The sequence below is a fragment of the Ornithodoros turicata genome, chromosome 1 (assembly GCF_037126465.1).
Source record: "Ornithodoros turicata isolate Travis chromosome 1, ASM3712646v1, whole genome shotgun sequence".
Classification (NCBI taxonomy): Eukaryota; Metazoa; Arthropoda; class Arachnida; order Ixodida; family Argasidae; genus Ornithodoros; species Ornithodoros turicata.
In genome coordinates, this window is record NC_088201.1 from 129,542,818 (window position 1) to 129,566,197 (window position 23,380).

A 23,380-nucleotide genomic window follows, 5' to 3' on the forward strand; every position below is an offset into this window, starting at 1 on the left:
CGCTAACATGCACAATTTGCCAGAAAAGGTATGAGCAGGACAATCTCAAAAGTTCTGGCAGCTTCTTCAGCATACTCAACTTTTCTGAACAAATGCAGCACGTGATCAAGAAAAAATTGTGATGCTCTATGACAACCTAATAGAGATGAACTCTTCCACACATACAGATGCTGTGACTGATATCACTGACGCGGCCCTTCGTAAAAGATTACAGGCCAACGGGACCCTGTCTTCCATGGATCTGACCATCACATTTAATACTGATGGAGCTCCTGTGTGGTCGTCATCAAAGACATCTGTCTGGCCGATACAGTACATATTAAATGAACTACCTCCAGAAGTGCGTTTTAAAAACTGCATGCTGATCGGCCTTTTTTTTGGAAAAAAGCATCCTGACATGACCATGTTCCATGACAAGTTTGTACAAGAACTGAACCAAAAAAAGACAGTCGTATGGAAACATAATTCTGAAATAATCACATCGAAAGTGCTTCCACTGTGCTGTTGTGTGGATACTCCAGCCCGCGCCATGGTGCAAAATCATGTTTCATTCAACGGGTACTTTCCGTGCACGTGGTGCTACGTCCCTGGAACATACATAGATGGATTTTGCAACCGAGGATCTCTCATACTTGTGTCTGCTACCCAACACCATTGAACGTGACTAGTCCAATAAGTTACTGCTTTTGCATCAGTATTGCTTTCAGCCTGAGTGTACACCGAAAGCTATATTGACTGTCTAACATGGAAGCCAAGCATGGAAGCCACAGATAGATATAGTGGAAAGAAGGTGGTGCAGTCATGCTCATGCCATACTGTTGCACGACAATAGTTTCCTTTATATATGTTGTGGTTTTTCTGATTTTCATATTGTTTATTTTGCGGGTTCAATCACACATAATTTACTGTGCTATTGCCTAGGTAATACGGTAATACCTGAGCCTCGTACCTTGAATGCTTCTTCAAATTACAGAAAAGGTGTGTGCGAATCTGGCAATTGAGCGCATTTTTCCATCGACTGGATATTCCGCCGTTTCCTGGTCTTGTTCGTGAACGTCCTTTCCTAGTGATCAGCTCAACGGTTGTTACTAATTTATCATTTAAGAATCCAATATTTCAGTGGTGCAACAGATTAAACAATGATGCTACATTTCACTACTATATTTTGTATTGACCAAACAATGTGTATGGTACAGGATTGATTACTTGTTTTGTTGCCTATATAGTAGAGCACATGTGTACATATGAATTGATCGTATCTGTATATTTATTTGGTTCTGTTGTTGTTCATTGTTATCTTATTAGATGAGTTCTATGTTGCAGGTTCCCGACTATTGCTTGTGGTATTGAACCTGTATCTCATAACTTTTGACCTGTGTGTGCATCACATGCTTGTTTGAACAATTCAAATAAAAAATCTTAGTCTACCTGTGTCATGCTAGCCACGCAGCAATTTCGCACAGCTAGTGTGTGCATCACGTACTGCTTGCGAGACGGTTGTCTGAAATCGCCTGTCCATGCAGTTACGCAGTTTTTTTTTTTTAGAACTGTGTTTGTTTTACATAACTACATATCGGCAGATATATGTTTATAAGTCCCAAACGTCGCCACACCAGCATTGGACAGCTGTTTCGGGCTTATTGGGCCTTCATCAGCAATGCGTAGGTGGGCGACGTTTATATTATATTATATATATATATATATATATAAACTGCAGAAGATGAAACATCAAACAGCCGCGACGTGGAATATGAGCGAAAGGAAAGGGGACACAGCGACGGATTTGAGGTGTTAATAGAATAAAAACAAAGGTTTATTTTACATAATTAAAACATTATTTAGGAAAATGGGGAAGTGTCGACATTTCGGAGGGAAGCTCTGAAACGTCGACACTTCCCATATGTCGACCCCGGCATGGTAATTTCCCTTTGCTTTTTTATAACTGTGTTTGTTTTACATAACTACATATATATATATGTTTACTGATCGAGCGTGCCACAATCCCAGCTGTGGACGGCCATTTCGAGCTTCTCGGCTCTCATCGGCACAGCGTAGGGATGTGACACGCTCTTGGGTCGGCACAAACACTGTGTCTCTGCAAGACATCAATGTTCCAGGGTGTTAGCAACACCTCTGGAGGCCGCTGTGCAAAGCCAGTAAGTACAGATACAAAGCTGTGCCGATGAGAGCCAAGAAGCTCGAAACGGCCGTCCACAGCTGGGATTGTAGCACGCTCGATCAGTGAACATATGCCTCACGTGCAGCCATGGAGCATTTGCTCATTTTTATATCTGTATATATATATATATATATATATATATATATATATATATATATACAGTTACAGTTATATATATACAGTTAACTTAAATCGGGCTCTTTTTTTCCTGTGACTGCAAGGATCGTAGGTCCGCATATCGATGTATGGAATCCGTACGCCTACCACAGAAGTCTGTACACTTGCTGCACGGACCGCTATGGAGGTTAACACGCTGTATGGCTTCCGTACGCCCACCATAGAACTCCCTACAAGATGCATGGATTCGGTAAGCACACCATAGAGGTCCGTAGGTCCCGTGTTTGAAGTCTGTGCGCGCTCCATACCAATTCCATACAAAGTCATACCATTCTGTAGCTTTCCATATCCTTTCCGTTCAAAGTCGTAAGAATCCATACCAATCCATACATATTCTGTATAGAAAGTTATGGATTTTTCTAATGGGGAGATGTCTTCCTCTCCTGTTCCTTCCACTTCCATGAAGTCATCAACCTAACATTGTTAAAAAAAGCCATATAAATGCGATAACTGAGATATTACCACTACGCGCATACATCAAATCACAACCACATAAATAAAATACACAATTGCACCGAGCTGTTCACATTTTCACACACACACACACACACACACAAATACATAACACAGTGGACTGTCTCTAATAACACTTCAACAAGTTTGTGTAACTCTCATTTGAAACTGGACACAGGAAGGCCATTTCCAATCAGCTGAAAAAAAATTGTTCGGAAGAGGAACAGTTTCTGCTGATTTCTGGTAGTTGGTCCGTAGCAGTGGAACCTTGTAAGGTGGTACAGTGATAGATTTCATACCGTAATGGCAAGTGTTTGGGATGGCGCTAAAAGATCCTGAATTTGCAAGGCGATTTTGTGTAAATGTCTGATTTCCAAGTGAACGCTTTGTCAACTGTATTGTGCATGTCTTGAAGGAACTGAGGGGCTGGATGGATGGGTTGTAGTGGCACCCCTGCTGGGCCTCTTTGCAACGAGGGTCCAGCACATTGCACCTGTAGACAACCTGTAGACATGGTTGTCGTATACCAGGCATTCTTTCTTTTTTTGTGCACTGCAATTTTATCGTAGTTGCCCTCTGTAGTGTTTCCCCAGATTAGACAACAATAGTACAGCTTGGGGTAAACTAAGGATTTCAACTGCGTTGGTTTAGAATCCAGAACCCTTCTTTACTATGTGCAGTATGCTGCATATTATAAGGAAAACAAATAGAAGAAAACTTGTACCTGATCCCTGCCTTGTATTTCCAACTTTTGGTTCCACATCTTGTCCAAGGAAGTCATGAACTACATTGGTGCACACTGCTGTGACAATTATAATGTTCCATCTAGATGCGGAATACACAGCTTCATTTTACGTACTGTGAACGTTGCTTACTGCATTGGCGTGGCTGCATTCAACAACACTCGGAATTGTACAGTAATCTTTTGATTTAGTGCGTAAACTTCAATTTTCTTTAATCCGTATTTTTCTTTGTTGCGTAAATGGTCTCCTAACATCTGCATGCCACAACGTAATTCTCACAAGGAGAGTATAATCACTGTATAAATTATACAGAAGACACTAACCTCGTCACGTCCAGATCCAACAGTCTTGGAAGATTGATTCAAGGAAAGCACTGCGGACTGCTGTAGGCGGAGGTTCTTTGTACTCAAACTGAGGGGTCCGTCTCATAGTCTGCATTCTTCAAATATGATTGGCAAAATCCGCCGCGGTATTATCCTGCCGCTGCGGTTGAACGCGCAGTATCGTATGGAACTGAATGCCCGCCGAGAAATCTCGCTTTGACGACACAACCGAGGCACGTCAAATGAAGTAAGGGCTGTACCTCGATAAATTGGTCGTTGTTCCAAAAGATATAAATAAAGAAAACTTGGAAATACACACACTACGCAAACGCAGTGAAATAGCGCGCTGGATACCGAAAGTCGTCGTAGCTCGTAGCCTCGTAGCTCCTCTTTCCACGGAAGTCGCTAATTGGATTATCGCAGTTATAAAACAGGTCGTAGATTTCGAAGTATATACATACTTTTTATTTCCAGACATTGTGACAACAGTATATCGACGTAAAAATGTTGGTTCTTACTGAAAGTTGTTCTTGTAGTGCTCGATCACGTGACGGCATTCTGCGCGCTGATTGCATAGGCGATTGACGTCATCCCAGTGGGATGACCAGATGAGTTTTCTATATATGCGTACGCTTTCTTGGTTTAACGCTAGGTGTGCCAGCGTCGGCGTGAACCGCGATGTTCAAAATTCGAGTTTACGAAAACTACGAGGTGTTGAGGCATGCATTTTCGTATGTGAAGTTGCTTTTGTGTATTCTATCGGTAGCCACTGCGGAAAAGGCTCTCCAGCTTCTGGTCAGAGACCCTTTAAAGCATCGCTTTGCTGGCTGCGTTTGTTCGGGCGCACGACAGAAAACGAATTGTGCAGTCCTGTTTACATCCGCGTCCTGTGTGTGTGTGTGTGTGTTAGCGCTGTTTTCGTTATGTTACCCAGGGTGCCGCCCCTGCGTGTGAGTTGTGTGGAAGTTGCCAATGTCGTGACCTCCTGTCGTTCTATAAGTGCGGTGCTATGGTTAATTGTGACCTCCTTCATCTGCGTATCTCTGAATATAACATTCTTGTACAAAGCATCAAGCACTGAATTGATTTATTCTCTTCAGCTAACAAAGACTGGCTGTGCTGTGACTGTCACTTGCTGGAACTTAATATAATGGGAATGTACACACTTGTCCTATAGTCATATATTGAGCGCACTTAACATCACAGACGCCATATCTGCAAAAATAAAAGGGCGCACTTTAGTGTTGTTGCGATAGATCCGATGAAATTCAGAGTTTGTTGTTTATTGAGACCACATACACAAAATGCAAACAATCTTCTCTTTGCTGTTAAAATGGATCAAATATCTCGTACAGAAGGTCTTATTTGTCTCAATAATAGTGTTTCAAGGGCGGAACAAACATACAATGGACAGGGGCAAACACATACAACAACAGCTGCAGCTTCAGCTACAAGCAAATCCGTGCTGCTATTTGCATTGTGCTTGCTTGTTAGAGTAATATATTATTGAGGAAACACTTACATACCTGGTCAGGGACTTTTTCTGTGCTCATTCTTTATAAGCTCCTCTCTTGACTTCATACTGGCATTGTAAACAATCTCACTTTCATTATCATTGCACCATTACATGCCAAACAATCACCACCACCAATGCCTAAAAACTCCCCAGCTGATGCCATGCTATAATATGCCAGCTGAGGCGTTTAATTTAGGCTTTTTGTTCAGAAAGAATTTCTGCGTGATGCAGTTGCAGTTACCACTTCAATCTGACACAGATAGCTCAACTTTGACAGTAAAATCACATGAGAGGCCCGTGTGACATCTGCGTATCCTTTGGCAAGGCTGTTCTGAGAACTGCCACTGTCCAATTGTGCAAATTAAGGTATTGCACGATTACATCAGCAGCTCTATACAGAGTTCTTGATAATTTGGTGTTTTAGCTTTTAAGTCATGCTACAGTTCTCTGACTGTTCCCAGTTTTCTACACTGTCCTGTACTGCAGACAACCTGAAACACAGATGGTAAAGCTCTGAAAAGTTTGTGCATGTGCCCCATGCATTAGTGCATTGCGTAGTTACGCAGTTATAAACTGCATAGCTGTGTGCTGAGAGATTGTGCTATTTCTTGAGAAACAACACCGTGGAATATCAAGGCAAACAGCGGCACTGATCATTGTATGCTAGCTTTCTATATTGATATCTAATGAACAGTAAGTGGAAGTCTACAATGGACAAATGAATGCAATACAAAAAGCACATATAAAGAAAATAATGAAACTTGAAATCAGATGCATCTTATCTACAATGTGCTGCTATTATTTTTTAGGAAATACAAGATTGTATATTTTTCTTCCACATTTTCTCTTATCTTTTGAGACACTTTCGCAGTTGTAACTTTGCAAAAGCCGACATATTCATTCAGCTGTGTCAGCACAAAGCTACACAACCAGACAGTATATTAGGGTAGTGAACGCGGTGTACTGCATCATCAAAGACAAAGTCTGGGAGCAGAAATGTGGACATTGCTTAATATCCAGAAAAATAACATACTATGTTTTTGCATGGCTGACCACCTAACTTCAATAGCCAGTGATGAACATGCGATGTCTTCATCTGGTGTATCCTGGAAATTAATAGGTGACGTATGGGGATGGGGGGATGGTTTGCAAGTTAACAGCACCCAACAGCAACAACAGTGTCACAGATTTTGGGCAAACACATCTATGTTGGCACACATGAAGGGCATATAGTTATTTCATTACACCTTATTGGACTTTATGTACCCATAAGGGTGCATTACAAAAAAAAAAAAAAAAGGTGGGAGGGGCCAGGGTTACAAAAAGAAACAGAGGTAGAGGTAGTGCGAAACTCCTCTTTAGAAGAAAGGAAAAATTCCGCTCACACAACCACAATATTCCTGAAGCAATGGTTTCTACTCTTACAATGACATGTTTTTCATGCATTTAAGCAGGGTTAGTCACGTTCCAGCCACATATTTGTATGACAATTAGTTTTCTTCACGTATTGCATTGAGGAACTGCTTTCTTAAATAAGAAGGTGTAACATATGTCACTGGCATTTTGTGGCGGTTATGCAGTAAAACTAGTGCGCTTGATGTGCCACATATTCTCCTGGTGATGATGTGAAGGAAGGAAGCTTCAATCTTTCGAAATGTAAATGAGTGCCGTGATGTTTTGCATTGTAACAGGATCTAGGCACTCCTTCCTGTGGGCTTTCGAGTGACAGATTCATACATATTAGAATAATTTGTAATGATGCTGATAACACCACTCTTAATTACATCAGCATTTTGTGACGGTAGCATGGCCATATTGCGTTCATCCTTCATTCACTGCTGTGCATTTAGGGGTGGAGTGTGAGTCAAGGCAGAGGCGAGCTGGTACGAAATGTGAGTACATGTTCCTATCAGGTAATATACATGACATGTCAAAAAGGAAGAACCGTGGGCACTTAGCACGTACCTGTACTGGTGTAAGGAGAACGAAGTTGCAACATAATTGAAAGTACAGTGAAGTGAAGTGTATATTAGAAGTGGCCATTGGTGTGGTTCATGCAGTGTTACTACAATTTCTACTATTCTATACTTATTGCGAACTCAGCTATTCAAAACACATTGAAGACAGACACAACAGAACGAAATTACAGGCATATGGGCATTCATGATCAATACAGGCATGGTTGCAATGTGGATGTGAATGCAGATGTATAGAATAAATCTTGTGAACTGATTACACAGGGGCGTATTTTTCTATTTTTAAGATTTTCCTTAGAGCATATGAGACTACACAACAAGTGCACAAATAATACCAGTGTAAAGCTGGAGTGTTGTTGACATCCGTGTCGCCACCATGTCATGACATCAGTGTCATGACAGCTGTCAACAATGCATAGCATGTGAGATTTGCCAGGAAATCTTGCAAAAAATGAGCATGCCTGTGTTCTCAGATCACGTGATCTGTCATACATCCGCAGTCACATCATAATGATACCCATGATTTAGCATAGACGACACAAATGTCAATCTGCCACGTGGTGACTGTACTCAGCATAGCTGCGTTTCACACAGGTCGATGTACTTGTGCGCCGCAGTACAAGGTGGAAAAACAGCATTACTAATAACAACATGTCTCTGTGATCTACATATATTTCACGGTACAGGTAATTGTGTTACTGATTCCCTTTGCACTGGCTCAGACACACCCTACATGTCCTTCCAAGTTCCATTACAGTTCCCTTTTTCATGATCTCTATTTGTTCGTTATTTGTAACAGATAGCATTTCCGGTATTCGATCACTCTTCATGTCCAATGTACAGCAGTAATTTCAACTGTTCAGTGTTGGTACTTCCTGTGCAGTAAGAGTGTCAGCTAGTGGTTCTGCTTTTCATGCTAAAATGCCCAATAGCATTCCGCTCTGTTGCACTATCAATGCATTGGAGTTGTTTCTCCATGCACAATGTAGTAAATATTTCTTTTTTCCATAGCATGTGGCATGGGACAAACATCTGTACTTCACAACTAATAGTTGATATCCTTAATAATAATAATCCTTGTGGAAATGTGTGACAAGTTTTATTAATTTAATGCAAATAAACAACTCAACAGCATGAGGTACAGGCACTGATGTGCCCATAACAGATAATTTGGAAGAAGAGAGACAAACTGTTGGGCATACACAGTGCTGCTCACACAATATAGGGGAACACTGTGTGAATCATAGTCATGGGCTTGTATTGACAGCAATCGCATTCCAGAATAATGTTGCTTGGATAAAGTCTGATAAAGTCAACAAAACCACATCTACTGTTCGCAGATGATAAATGTGAGCATAAAAGCAAGTAGCTGTCACCTTGAATATTTTCTAGTATTACGGCACATCATCATTGCAGAAACCTTGGTTGTTGGCATATTTGCCCTACCCTTCTGGTGTGGTGTGCTGGAAGCGGTAGAGCACACATTTTAGCTATACATGTACTTACATGTGCGTCCTTATAAAATTTTGAGACCTTCACTTCTCTGTGAATTTTCTCCAGAACCGGCAAGGTGAAACCTGCTCACAATATTGCATGCAGCATCTGCACACTCCTGACAATGGTATCGACATCATGACTACATGGGCTGGTTGACACTCTAGGGTTGTGTTTATATGCCCCCGCGAAGGCTCTGATTTGTCCATACGAATTCGGTGACACAAAACACTGCTCGCAATATTTCCTTGTGTGCCTCTGCGGCATATTTCTACCTGTACTTTTATCGAATAACCAAGTCTCATATCCTAAACACACGCTTTTTTACTCAAAATTTCTCCCAGTCGACATATACAAAACACAACACATTACATACACAAAACATATACACAATATTGTGCCAAGAAACATGCTCATAGCGATTTCAAAAAAAAAAAAAAAACATTTGTGCTTTCATAATGACAGAACACAATAGTGTTTTCCTATGGGGCTTGCATCTTTCTGGGCAAGCAAATCAAGCTTCCAAGGGGATCTAGAGCTTCCTCCATATGGTGCCCTTTCCAGAGTGAGATCTGAAATATTGTACCTTGTTAATGCACTGGGGCATCCAACATGTAACTCCAGGTACCCTCTCAATGCTACTATTTTAGAATGTCACGCATGGCATTTCAAAGGCGAGCTACGTGCTTGATATTTGTGCCTTTATATGCTGGGTAACATGTAGCATACTCAGCTGTATAGCTGTAAGGCACATGGAGGTATAACTGGTCCATGGAACCTCCCCTCCCTTTTGTGACCTCCGTTTAGTTTAGAAGACAAACATGATGGATGCATTTTTAACAGGAAAGACTTAACAGTAATCTAGGAACACAAAGCTCGTTCAGAAGTACCGGCGGTCACTGTAGTGTGCAGCAAGGCGTTAAATGTATCAATCAGAACCAGTAACGGCAGCACAGCACGAACTATTGTTAGTGATATATAGGAGCAGAGGCACTAGGGGCTGTATTATAAGTACCACGAACAATCAGCGTCGTTTTTGTTGCTGGAGGTAACAGCTGTTTGTGCACGACCTCCAGTCAGCTTTCGATCGGAAAGTGACTTGCGTCTAGCTGCCGATGTTGACATCACTAACTTTGACGATGTTGGTCCTAAATTAGGAGAGTGGATTTCAAAATTCCACTTCATACTGATCGTTAACTTTTAACTCAGCGGCGGGTTTATTATTTCGCTGACTTCGCTCACCTGTTCCTCACAACGTTCTTTTTGCTTAATTTGCGCAATTTCGACTTGGGAACTATTGAAAACTTGAAAACAGCGTCCAGCAAAAACTATTTTTGGGTTGTTTTTCGAAAGGCTTATTCACAGCTGCTCCTCGGTAGACCGGCTTTAAACTACCCCCACCCCTAGTTTAAATCAGTCCTGTGCAAATACATGGGAGTTAGACCATCGCTAGGCCGCCGGGTTTACGTCGTGTGAACGGCGAACGAAGTGAGACGTTGAGGGCAAATATTGATTGGAGTGCAACAACATTCGCCTTACGAACGCTTCTAGGAGCTTTACAAGTCAAAACTTACCTGTATTTCGCCGAAAAATTTACGGCGAAGCGTAGATTAGGCCCATGCGTTGTGCACACAAGCTCCTTGGAGGCCACCATGGGCCTCACGGTAGCCCGGTTAGACCAGCGGGGTGGTTATTCGTGATTGACGGACGAAGTACTCACGTGATCAACTTAAACCAGATGTCACTAAACCAGTGGCTAAGTGGGACTGGTGAATACGGGCATTGTGTTCCTCACATCGAACAAATGACAGAAGTCGGGAACGCGCACATAAAAGAAGATCAAAATGCTGCGTTGGTGTTTGCTTCTGGTGAACCTTAACTCGCAATCTGCTCATCCGATTCCGATCGTGACATTACCAGGGGCTGCTTCATCTTTTGCAATCAGTGTTTCTAATGCACTTCCTTGTCACATAACCAGCCTTGCGGTGGACAAGACGAGAGTCCCTGCTTCTATGTATGCTCGCTTTCCTCACAAGTGTCCTATGCACATCACATGCTCTGTTCAGCTGGCCACTTTCAAATGGGAAGTCAACGATATATTTCCTGTGAAGGACCGCTTTCTTGCTGAGAATATATTGAACTGCACCTGATTGATACCTGATTCGAGGTTTGATGCGGAAGTGTATTAACCACTCTAAGGCTAAGTTGTAACTTGTAATTGCTTACTTCGCAGTCTTGTTTATGAGCCTTTATGTGTATAGGTTCTACTGCAGAGGTGCAGAAACCATGCCCGCAACAGCTGGTCCCTTGTGGCGAAGCATTACAGCTTGAAAACGAAAGCGTTATCCTTCAAGTCGCGCTCACCGCATTGAAACAATTTTTCACCAAAGTGATCCGCTCTCCGTACGTGATGCTTAACACTCTACTAACTATGCCTCAGTCGGATTTGTCATGAACCTTTGGTAAACTCCGCCATTGAGTTACAAAACACATTGTGCATCACTGTCAAACCAGAATAAGACAGGCTAATATCCTGTTTACATACATATTTACATATTTGATATCAAGGCTGGTCATCAATAAAAGTTGTATGTACAGGGTACAGAAAACGTGTCATTGAATTATCATATGCCACCTAGAATCATGCGTTCAACGGCATTTGTTCTTACTAGGTTTTCGACATCTTCTAGTGTGAATGGCATGTAACGTAGGGTGTGTTATATAAATTTTCGCGAACTCAACTCAGAAATTTACTAGGTAAAGGTCACTTTTTTACACCACCAATGTGATGACCGTGTCGAATTTACTCAAATTCATTATAATTGACAATAATATTGAGGAGCAATCCCAACGGAAAAAGTAGCCGGACATCATGGCTTGTCGGGGCGCCAAGAGCATAGCGCTCGACGACATTTTGGGCGAAATCATTGTCATTCCGACGAAATGAGGTTACAAACTCAGCCCACAGAGCGATCGTAGGCAGAGATAACACAGGCAAGGCTTATCGCATCCGACTTCCGCTGGGTTCATACCTTCCCAATTTCAGGAACTGTCACTTTTTTACAGTCACTTTGTTGGCTGGGTTTGCGACCTCCATCCGTCGGACTGATAACCATTTCGCTCAAAATATTCGTCGAGCGCTCTGCCCTTGGTGCCCCGAAATCATGCTGTTCGGCTATTTTTTTCCGATAAGATAGCCCCCGAATATCCTTGTCAATTGTCACGAAGTTGAGTAAGTTCGGCACGCTCTTCACATTGGTGGGGTAAAAAGTGAGCTTTGCCTGCAAACTTCCAACTTCCGGTCCAAAAAAAAATACATAATAAAACTTATGTTAGATTACATTCTCATCAGGAGGTGGCAAAAACCCTAGTAAGAACAAATGCAGTTGACCGCGTGGTTCTAGATGGCGTAGTTTCTTTTTTATTATAACTCAATATATATTTTTTGGGACACCCTGCATACATATTACCTCGTCACAACTGTACAAATGCACCTTCGCAGCATATGATTTAGCCGATTTACGTACGCTTATTTCCCGTCATGCTCACGATGTTTCAAAAAAGAGGCGTTTTTTTTTTTTTTTTTTTTTGACAGTTTGGGAGCTCTTCTAGGATTCGTATTAACATGGTTTATATGTTATCCAGAGCCTCCAATGACACCTAAATGCCGCCAACCCGAGCTTAATATCACCTGCAAGAGAAGAACCTACCGCGCCATCTTCAACGCCACAACAGGAATGTGTCAACCTGCCCTTGTGTGTACGAGGGCCGGCCAGACCTTTGATACACTCAGGCAATGCGCAGACGTCTGCGGTGCAGGTAAGGATATCTCATAATGAACACAGGTTGGAACGGGCAACATGAACGTATATACAAACGCACGTCGCCTTCTCGGTAGCGATACTCGGATAGAAGATAGGAACGTCATTTCTATGACAGAGAGCAATAGCTTCCTCTACAAAGTGGCTGGAATACCGAGTGGGCACAACGGGGATCCTGTTCACAGCTACAATTATGCATCTGATTGTTCTTGTTTACAACACGTTGGAACTCGTGAAGTGTTCTCCGAGAAAGTGCATACCAAACTTTTTACACCCTTTTGAGTGTAAGGTTGGTGTACCATAACTCACACCCCTTTGAGTGTAAAAGTTTGTAGGTGTAACCTAAAGCTCAGGTTGTATTTCACAACACCTTTAAACTTTTACTCTTAGAAGGGTGTGAGTTATGGTACAACACCGACATATCATATGAAGGGATGCAACACCTACTTAGCGGGTGTGCGGCTTGTTGATCTACACTGCGTGGGAACTTCACTGGTAATTGGAGGATACCCAAATTCATTCAATTTTTGGTATAAATCAACACCCGTAAACAAAGGCGTAACGAGTGCATGCATGTCAGCCAAAGTATATGCATAACATCCAAAGGTATCCATCGTGTTCTCCCAACACAGGAATACTGAACTGGTGCCATATTGGACCAATATACGGTCTGATATACGGAAAGGATATAAGGCGCTTAAATTTAGAGATAAATTTAAAACGTCACATGACGATCCAAAAGCTCACTTATAAAGGCATTTCCTTGCTAAGAGAAAACAGATGCTGTATACATCGCAATGTCTTTCGAGCGTGTGCCAATTCCATAGCCCTGCTCGCACTCCAATCAAAATCAAGGGTGAGGTGTTTAAGTTTAGTTTGATTATATATACACACACACACGAAAACAAAACACTGAAGCGAGGTGTTGCTTGGTATATCAACTCACCATCAAGATAACGTCAGTGTTTCTTGCTGGTTTGGTATGAGGGGGAAATAATAGTAAGTGTACACGCCATTCACATTCCACGACAATGTTTTACATTTTACAATAAGGCAAAACACCCTTAAAACCCTACACCCTTAACCCTAGTGTGGATAGGTACCCATTTTACATCCATCTGTCAGAGGATCAACATCGAAGGGGTGCAATATGAGTGTCTATAAACTACACCACTCTGACGCTAACATAGGTGTAAAAAATGTGTGTGGGTGTGTAAGACAGCCAACCCAAGCAACACAATGTACTGAAAGGCGAGTGCATTAGGGGTGTCCGGGTAGGTGGAAGGCCTTGAACAGACTCGTGAAGCTAAAGAACATTGATAAGACACATACCGTCCACCCCTATTGCACTCGACTTTCAGTACATTGTGCTGCTTGGGAATGTGCACTACTTATCAAATTTACTCAGTCTGCGTTCCAAAAAACTGTTCCGTTGACAGCCACTCCCAGCAGGCAGTGCCATTACAACGTATCGCGATGTCGTCTGCCTTCATGGCGGGACCTGTGAAGGCACGAGGTGTTTTTCATGCAGTCTTTCGAATTCTCCCATTATGCCGCTAACCCGTAAAGTAACGTGGGGTTCAATGAAAGTAAAAGCAGCTCGCTCTTCAGTAATACTGTTTGAGACACAACACAATCATTAAATGGGTTGTGGCATTCTGCTAGATGCAGTTCCAGGTGCGGAATTCCGGGACACCCCCTCTGAAACCCGGCTTGACCTGATAGCAGAGGACTACGCAAGGAAGTTAAGTTTACAGGGTGGTGCGTGAGTACGTGAGGAGGAACAGATTTCGGAAGGGAGAGGAGGACATATCTGAGGTGAACAATTCTCGCGCTCCGACAGGATAACAAAACCGATAACACGCCCGGAAACTTTCGCGTAAGATAAAGAATAGGACATGATGTATAACTATGAGAACGAGCATGAAACTTTCTAGATATCGGGAGACTGCCGCATGAAATTGGCAGAGTGGCGCCCCTGATAGCCCTCTGAACGACAAACTGACTCAATGCGAGTTCTTAGGGTGCAACAAGGACAACAGCTACGGTCGGCAGACGATATACATACTACGTAATTACATGATGATACCGTCCATATCAAGTTGGTATCGGGAGTTATAACGAGGTAAAATAGAGGAAATTGACAATTTGGCGCCAGTGAGTTCCACTTGGGCGACGATTTGAACAAAATGTCTGAAGTATATAGATTGGGCTGGTTAGTGTAAATCCATAAGCGACCAAAGAACAGACACGCAGAGCTCGGCATTTTGACTCACGATAACTCACGATTACAATCATCTGATATAGTGTGCGCCCATTTCAGTCGCAAGCGTAATCAGCGGTGGCTGCTATGGCGTCCGTGATCTCGTACTCACAGGAAAACTGTTTGCAGCGCCGGTGCGATACTGTACGCAATCAGCCAAGTATCGCTGGTTCTCGCAGGGTACGAGGAAAGACAGTGACACTGGTGATTGCCGTCACAAAATCCCGAAATTCCTGAGATTGCCTAATACAGTTTGACCACCAATGCATATACCCGAATATATGTATCCACAAACCTGTACCCCCCATGGTTCGCTCCCCAAGCAGCACAATGTACTGAAAGTCGAGTGCACTATAAGGGTGGACGGGTACGTGGAAGACCTTGAACATACTCTTGAATACTAAGGAACATTGATCAGACACATACCGTGTGCCCTATTCCACACGGCTTTCAGTACATTGTGCTGCTTGGGCCAACTCGAAATCACGTAGACATCTTATCATGTCGGGTGGGTCCCGCATCTTGGCTTCTATGAGCATTGATGATAGTGCCAACCGCAACACCACCCAAGCAGCACAGTGTACTGCAAGTCGAGTGCAATAGGGGTGGACGGGTAGGTGGAAGAACTTGAATAGACTCTTGAAACTAAGGAACATTGATAAGACACACACCGTCCACCCCTATCGCAATCGACTTTCAGTACATTGTGCTGCTTGGGCAATGACAAAGAAGGAATTGTCGTTGCTCTTCTCTGCTGGTACGAGCTGCGCAACGGACTAAAAGCTGATACGTGCCGCTTGAATTCAGCATGAGAGAGCCGCGACGATATGGCAAGGGAATACCTTGCCAAGATACGAGGCACAAAAGTGAACTTGCACGGCAAATGGCCGGCAGTCCGAACACTTGCACAGCAGCTCACACTAACGAGCACTGGTGCTAAAGTCTGAAGAAAAGACATCATAGGTGAAAACACATATCCTTTACAGAGCCTTTTGAATTTGACTGTTAATGGTAATCAACAAATTTTTCTCGAAGTGTAGCACGCATAGAGAACTCCATGCTTCGCTTACATGTCTACCTGCAAGAAATGACCCACAGCCTTCTTCTGACACATTGTATCACTTGCCAACTTTTTTGCGAAAAGTAAAGGAAAAAAAACAACCTTTTGCAACCCTGATGACGGCAGGGGCATCCAAGGAATACACCACAAAAAGTCACTGATGTATTCTGCGAAGCTATTATCAACGACTTACACTATAGGCCCTTGTACTGCGATTTTAACCGTGGTGACTGCAAAATTTGGAAAAGGCGCCAGCAGAGCCCTTTAAAACGGGTGAAACCCTTTGTATCATGATGCCAAAGGCATATTCTTGACGGCATATGCTATTGCCCTTCCCACTGGGATTGTAACGGAGGCACCCGCAAAATCCGTAAAAGACTGAAGCAGAGTCCTTTAGAACGGGCGAAACATCTTTAATCATGGTTCCAAACAGATGTTATCAACGGCTTATGATGCTTTTCTACTGAGATTGCAACAGAAGCGACCACAAAATTTTGAAAAGGCAGCAGCAGAGTCATTTGAAGCGTACGAAATCCCTTGTATCATGGTACGAAAGGCATATTCATGACGGCTTATGCTATGCCTTTCTACTGGGATTGCGCAAAAGAGGGCCGCAAAATTCGGATACGGCGGCAGCAAGGCCTTTCAAAACGGGCGACACTCCCTGTATCATGAAGCGAAACAAAGAAAAGTCATCAGTGGCTTGTGCAATGCTATTCTGCTAGGGTTATAACACAGGCGATCGCCAAATTCGGCAAACGTGGCAGCAGAGCCCTCTTAAACGAGCAAAACCCCTTGTGTCATGCTGCCAAAGACATATTATCAACAACCTATACTATGCCATTGTACCGATATCCTAACACAGGCGACCGCAAATATCAGAAAAGGATGCAGCATAGCCCTTGAAAACAGGCGAGACCCCTTGTATCATGCTGCCAAAGATATGTCATCAATAGCCTGTGCTATGCCCTTCCAAGGGGGTTGTAACAGGGGCTACTGCAAAATACGGAAAATGCGGTAGCAGAGCCTTTTAAAACGGTCGATACCCCTTGTATCATAGTTCCAAAGTCATATACGTATTCGCAACGGCTTATGCCATTGAACTTCTACTGGAATTATAACGGACGCGACCGCAAACTCCATAAAAGGCTGCAGCAGAGCCCTTTAAAACAGACAAAAAGCCCTTTAAGTATGGTGGCAAAGACATATTACATACATACAAAGATGTGACGGCTTGTGTTATGCCCCTCTCCTGTCATTGCATTGTATCGGAGGCTACCGCAAAATTTGGAAAAGGCGGCAGCAGGGCCTTTTACTATGACTCGATGCATCGAAGGATCATGTATCAACCTGCCCATCTAGTAACGAACGTATTCAATGTGTTCATCCCAACTGTTCAGCAACTGTTCGTTAAAGATGACACTCAAACATTTGATGCATTTTACAATATCAACAGGACAATTAAGATATACTATCGCTTTATTTAGACTAACACTCCTGTTTTTGGTCGAAATATGATAGCTTCAGTTTTACTAGTATTAATGCGTGAAGAGTTTAAATTAACCCATTTTTCCAAGTTGCAAAGCATCTCGCTAGCAGTAGTGGCTATTACATCAATATCAGAGCCACTGGAAAACACGCTTGTATCGTCCGCATACAAAATAAATTCATAATTGACATCCATGTTAATTATGTCACTTAGATATCGTGTATCAGATCAGGGCATCACAACTGGGAGCCGAGTTGTGATGTTCCCAAAGCGTACCATATTTTACAAATGAGGCAATTTTGCGATTTTTTATCTCCTCAAAGGCAAACCTCTAGGATCTTCACAACTTACGATGCAATATGCTACCCACCCCAGACAATATGTAAACAAAGTGTGTTAATGTTAAATACATACGTGGCGTCAAACTGCGTAGGAAGCGCAATGGTCGAAATGTCCCATCAGAATGATAATTCATTAAAATTGAACCACCGATAATTTTCAACTACTTTCAGCGCCAATATGCCTCCTAAGGACGAGGTTTTAATATATGTTTGAAAGAAAAAAATTCACCACCGTGCCTGATCCGGCGTGAAATCGCCGTATAATAACTGAAGTATAGTTCAGTGTATTGCAGACGTTGCATTTATCGAGCAACCCATCCTTACTCATGAAGTAGTCACAACTTACAAGTGATCTTTACAGGTGGTTGTACATGCGTGAGGGAGTAGAGTCTTGTGTACTTCTTCCCAGGATGTGTCGCCAAGTAGAAATTTCAGGAGCACCACCTAATGCAGCTGAGGGTGCATGCGTGGTGCAATTACTATAACCCGTGACCGTGAGAGATCGCACGTTTCGGAATAACGCGTTTCTTGCAACCGCTGGCAAATCAGTTTGATTTGAAACGTCGGGGAGTGAGGACGAGTCTGCTCGGTCTTTGAAGAAACTCATTCGACGCTTTCAAGGTTGGAGTCATTTAAGGTGCGTGTTATATCTATGAAGTAATTATTAGTCCGCACGACGCATTTTCGTTCATCTTCGCTCTGATTCCCAGTGGTCCTGATCATCGGCAGGCTGGACGCAGCGACTGAGGAATGGAGACAACGAACTTTGCGCTTCATGGACGAACATTGATGCATGAATTAGAGAAGCCTAGATTGCACTTTATACCTGGATTACACAAGCAAGTATTCCGTGATTCTCATGCAAACTACACAGGAATGATTCTCTGGCAAACTCTGGGTTGTTGGATTCCTTTACATTGTATTTTCTCCTAGGTTACGTCCAGGCGATGTCGTATATGGGAGAGTCAATCGTCTTCTGTGGTTGGTGTTACGTTCTGCGGAAGAAACAGAAGTCGGGGAAGAAGAGGAATTCAAAGGCGTGAAAAGATAAAGAAGCGTGACCACAGAGCAGGCGCAATGGTGAAGGAGAGATGCAGGGGTCAGCGTTCATCCATATACGTTGTGCCCCGTGTGTTCGGCGTTTGTGCGCCATGACAATGCAGGCTCGCGATGGACGAGCATCACCCCTGAAAGGGATGTAACTTTCGAATAAATGTATTTGTTTGTGGTATTTATCGTACAGCGTAGTTTTGGGGGCTGTTAATATATCTTAGAGGAGGGGAACTACCCCGACGGGTAGGCCTAAATATGCGTTGCATGTACCGCATGTGAGGGCGCGTGTACCTCTTAAATTTAAGAGGTATATTTAAAAAAAATACCTCTTGGCCAAGCGGTACTTTTAAGCATTCGTTTAAATCACTTGAATAGTTTTGCAAACAGCAGCGGTACACGTAGCGGACGACACGGAAATGCGAAGAGAGGAAGAACAGGTGACGCAGACCACCTTGCAGGCACGGAACTCGGACGTTACAACCGTTACGAATTTAAACCGATCTTCTCAAGAACTGCTGTTGTTGTTGTTCTTCGAAGAATGTCTAATTGTAATTGGTAATCAGTCTCAAATGCGTTACGTTGTACTTCAATACGTTGTACTTCGTACAACGTACTTACTACTTGTACTTCGTACGGTGTACTTCAATATCACCTGATGTCTGTCCGCCAGTCCGCTGCCGACACCAACTTTTCTCTTTGCGAACCTTGAGGGCCGCCACCTTTCAGTTTCTAGAAGTGTTCAAAATAATTAGTGCAATAAGTATGAAGAACCCTGAAGTGACAACCTGTCTGTGTGATCACACGGCCAAGCTCACGATGGCACATTGAAATATTGTGGTTATAATTCACTTTACAGTTACTTTAGACGTAGCGCTGAAGCGCGTGGCCTGCTTGAATGCCAACGCCGCCTTGCGCCAATGCTGCGGTGGAGACTCTAGGGCCATGGTATACGAGCGCCTTCTCTCGACGGGACCAACTCGGGGGAATCGGCGTACTCGGATGATCACCTGCTGGGCACTGTCCCCTAACGCTCTGGCACAACAGGCATGCAACAGTGGCCACAATCGCGGTGAAGATGTGACACCGGATATAGTTAGGTAATCCGCTGCATGGTTGCATCGCGGCCGGGCGGAAAAAATGCTAGCTGGCAAATAGCTCGCACTCGGGAAACGCCACGCGAACACACGAGATTGTTACGTTTTGACTAAGGGAACACAGTTGCTCGGAATGTGGCAAACAAAATCTGCCAGGAAATGACCAGGCGGATTCGCCATGAGTAGTTGATCTATGTGTGCTTTCCTTCCCTCGTCTAGACGAGGCACTCGTGTACCATGACCTCAGATTCTACAACCCAGCCTGCCTCTTCGTCGCTGCGTGGCGGCGCAGGCATACCTGCAGCCCACGCACTCCCGAGCCACAGTTAAGTCTGGCGACACCTGCACCACCATTGCTGTAAAACTTGGAGTGGAGAACGTTCACATCGATAACTTGAGATGAAGTGTTGCAACCCCATGAACTGAGCCACGCAAAGTTTGGACAGCCGGAAAATGTATGTTTAGGACACGTAGTGTCCCGTACGCCATCTCTACCTCCCTCCCCCGAAAAACAAAGAGAGAAAATTAAAAACACGAAAGAAAGAGAAATGGTGTAAGTAGGCAATATTTCTATACCAGTAAAATACGTCCACCATGGCAACAGATCCGTTCCATTTCGGGGAGGAGTTATTAAGTCACTTGAAGGACTAGACGCACTTCCACGTTCACCAAAACCCACCAGGCCTATATGCGTGGGATTAAATGTATGCTTCAGTGTGTGGTCTGCGTCTCACGCTTTGTCTTCACAGTCTCATGTGCATGGTGTGGATTAATCGGCTTTTGCTGCACCATGGAAGCTCTAATGGATGCAATGGATGCGTGGATTTGGATTCAAGGAACAGCCCAAGCTGTTCCTTGTATCCAAGCAAGAATTGCTTCAACACATAACAAAGCGAGACTTGCATTTCTTGTAATTCCCAGCACAAAGAAGCCACTTCAGAATACGTCCGCATAGTCTCAGTCGCCCTGTCTCAGTACCAGTGTCCCTCTCTAACCCAGCGTCCCTGCTTCCTGCCAGAGGTGGGGAAATTACTTTCGTTTTGTAATTCATTACCATCACTCATTGTTTTCCGAATTTAGTAATGCATTAGCAATCTCATTACTCCCATCAAGTAATGAATTTACTCTGACATTACATTTACGTGCTTATGGCATAGGCCTCAAACTTGCCACGCACGAGTTTCTTGCTGGCCCCCTTTCTACAGGCAATAGCCTCCCGAATATTCCCCCAAATCGGTGCCCCTAAATACCTGCAGAAACGATACTGATAGGCAAAACTAGAGATTGATTGAGGCGTAGTAGCAGTTGATGCTGAAAGTTAGCTAGCGCTTGCCTTACCCGCTTCGGCGACCGGACATTTTTTGCCACATTGAACACGCCTAAAAGATTCGTGACGCGAGTCGAGTACGTCTTCTTTGACGGGGCACATAATTTGCGGCTAACCATAAAATTTCTCCCATCGCAAATGACTGTCTCGAAATACGCAATAAATGGGTGCACGGAAAGGACAAGTCCCCACCCGCATGTTCCATCATGCCTGCAGTTGGTTCTATGCCCAGCTTTACAATTCTGTCGTGACAGGAAAGGGACCTGTGGCAGCACACACACACACACACACAAAAGAAAGGCTAACACGGTACATGACCACAACAGCCAATCACTAGTGGACTGGTCACGTATTACCCGTATCCCCAAATGCGTACAGGAGAAAGAAGGTGATCTCACCATGTGAGCACTGATGACACAAACCGCCAACTATTGATCTCTTGAAGAATTCCCAGGCCCCTTCCCCGTCTTTGTTGCCCTGAGATCATTGTTAAAGACCGGTTGGAAAAACCTGCACGTTCCCAACCTTCATGTGGCGCAATCAACATTCGACACAAGTAATGAGTAATGCCACCATGTATTACTCAGTCAAAATGTAATTCATCACCATTACTCATTACTTGCTGGTAAAATGTAATTCATTACCATTACTCATTACTTGCTGGCAAAATGTAATTCATTATCGTTACTCATTACTCAAAATTAATGCATTACCGGCAATGCATTACTTTGTAATGTACTACTCCCCATCTCCACATTCTCCACACATCTCTACATTCCACACACATTATCTGCCTCCATGATCCTGACGGCATCCCGCCTCCCAAGGCCGTTGTTGAACCGCTTTGGGAAGTTCAGGGGAAGGACATCACATGGATGAAGATACTCGGATATTGAATGGACATGACGAATTATAAAATATTCCGGTTTACATATGATAGAGTATAAGTATAAGAAAGAACCATTGGCTAACAACAACGCTATCTTGAAACCTTGGAAACCTGATTAATGGACGCTTTCCGAGTAAACCCATGCGGACGCGCAGCTGCCTCCAAGCCGCCATCATGTTAGTTGAGGGGAGACATTCGGCTTCAAGGTTTCGACAACACTTGACAACACGTTGTACTCGTATTTACTAAAATTCGCTTTAACTCGTTCCGCATTCTTCTTGCAATCGTCTTTCGGTACTTTCGCACGCGGCGTGCCAGCGTCGTCGTGATTACTGGGGGGAAAGCACGATACGATATTCCGCCAATAGGAACAACGCGCACATGGAAATGGTCCATCACTCGCCAATTTAGTCCCCTGATTTATGCGATGCGTGTTCTAGTGAAGTGGAGTTAACGTGGTTAGCTGTAATATCAATGGAACCCAGTTCAACTTTATTCAACGTGTGACTTTTTGCAGAGATCCGGTACCGGTCATATTACGACATCCACTGTAATTCATCACCGGCGCCATGGCGCTGCGAAAAAGGACAACGAAGGATGCACTGGTGGTCCTTTAATTACGTGGAACAGAAATGCGAGCACCGATATGCTTGCCCTAGCAGCTCCTTCGACATATTTCGTCGCAAGAGTCGCTGCGAAGTGCAATGTCTGTATGTACCTTTATCATCGCACAGAAAAACTTAGAGGTACATGTGATAACACCTTCAACAATTGTTTCTTTCCAGGGGATTGTAATTACAACAGTACAGCTCAGTGTAAGAGAGTCAATGGTTTTCATTAGCTGAAATGCTGGCTTGAATTTCTTCTTTCTTTTTTTTTCACACTGCTAAAGAAAGCGACGTACCTGTGACACGAGGAATCATGTGGTTCGGTTTGACAGCACATACTGTTGCTGCAATAAAATTTAGTTTGTCCATTTGCCTCTCACGTGTCATCAGGCACGAAAACCACTATAGTACGAATAACCCAATGATACGTAACACTTTACTGCACGTCATACACGCTAGATAACAACATCGTTAGATTACACTGAACTTCATATAGTTACCATATAGGGTGTTTTATGTCTCTTTTGTTCTGTCATTTACAAGGTTTTTATAAAAAGCTATGAGAGCATCATTG

At 43.4% G+C, this 23,380-nt stretch overlaps 1 protein-coding gene across 1 annotated transcript in view; it reads left to right on the forward strand.

The window, feature by feature from the left end:
• LOC135368933 (uncharacterized) overlaps positions 1 to 23,027 on the forward strand; it is a 122,347-nt gene extending 99,320 nt beyond the window's left edge. Inside the window, exons 5-7 of the mRNA XM_064602503.1 lie at positions 12,507 to 12,680; positions 22,716 to 22,908; positions 22,984 to 23,027. Of these exons, the coding sequence (XP_064458573.1) occupies positions 12,507 to 12,680; positions 22,716 to 22,908; positions 22,984 to 22,993 (377 nt within the window). The 3' untranslated portion in view covers positions 22,994 to 23,027. The remainder of the gene's footprint in view (positions 1 to 12,506; positions 12,681 to 22,715; positions 22,909 to 22,983) is intronic.
• Positions 23,028 to 23,380: the final 353 nt, after the last annotated feature.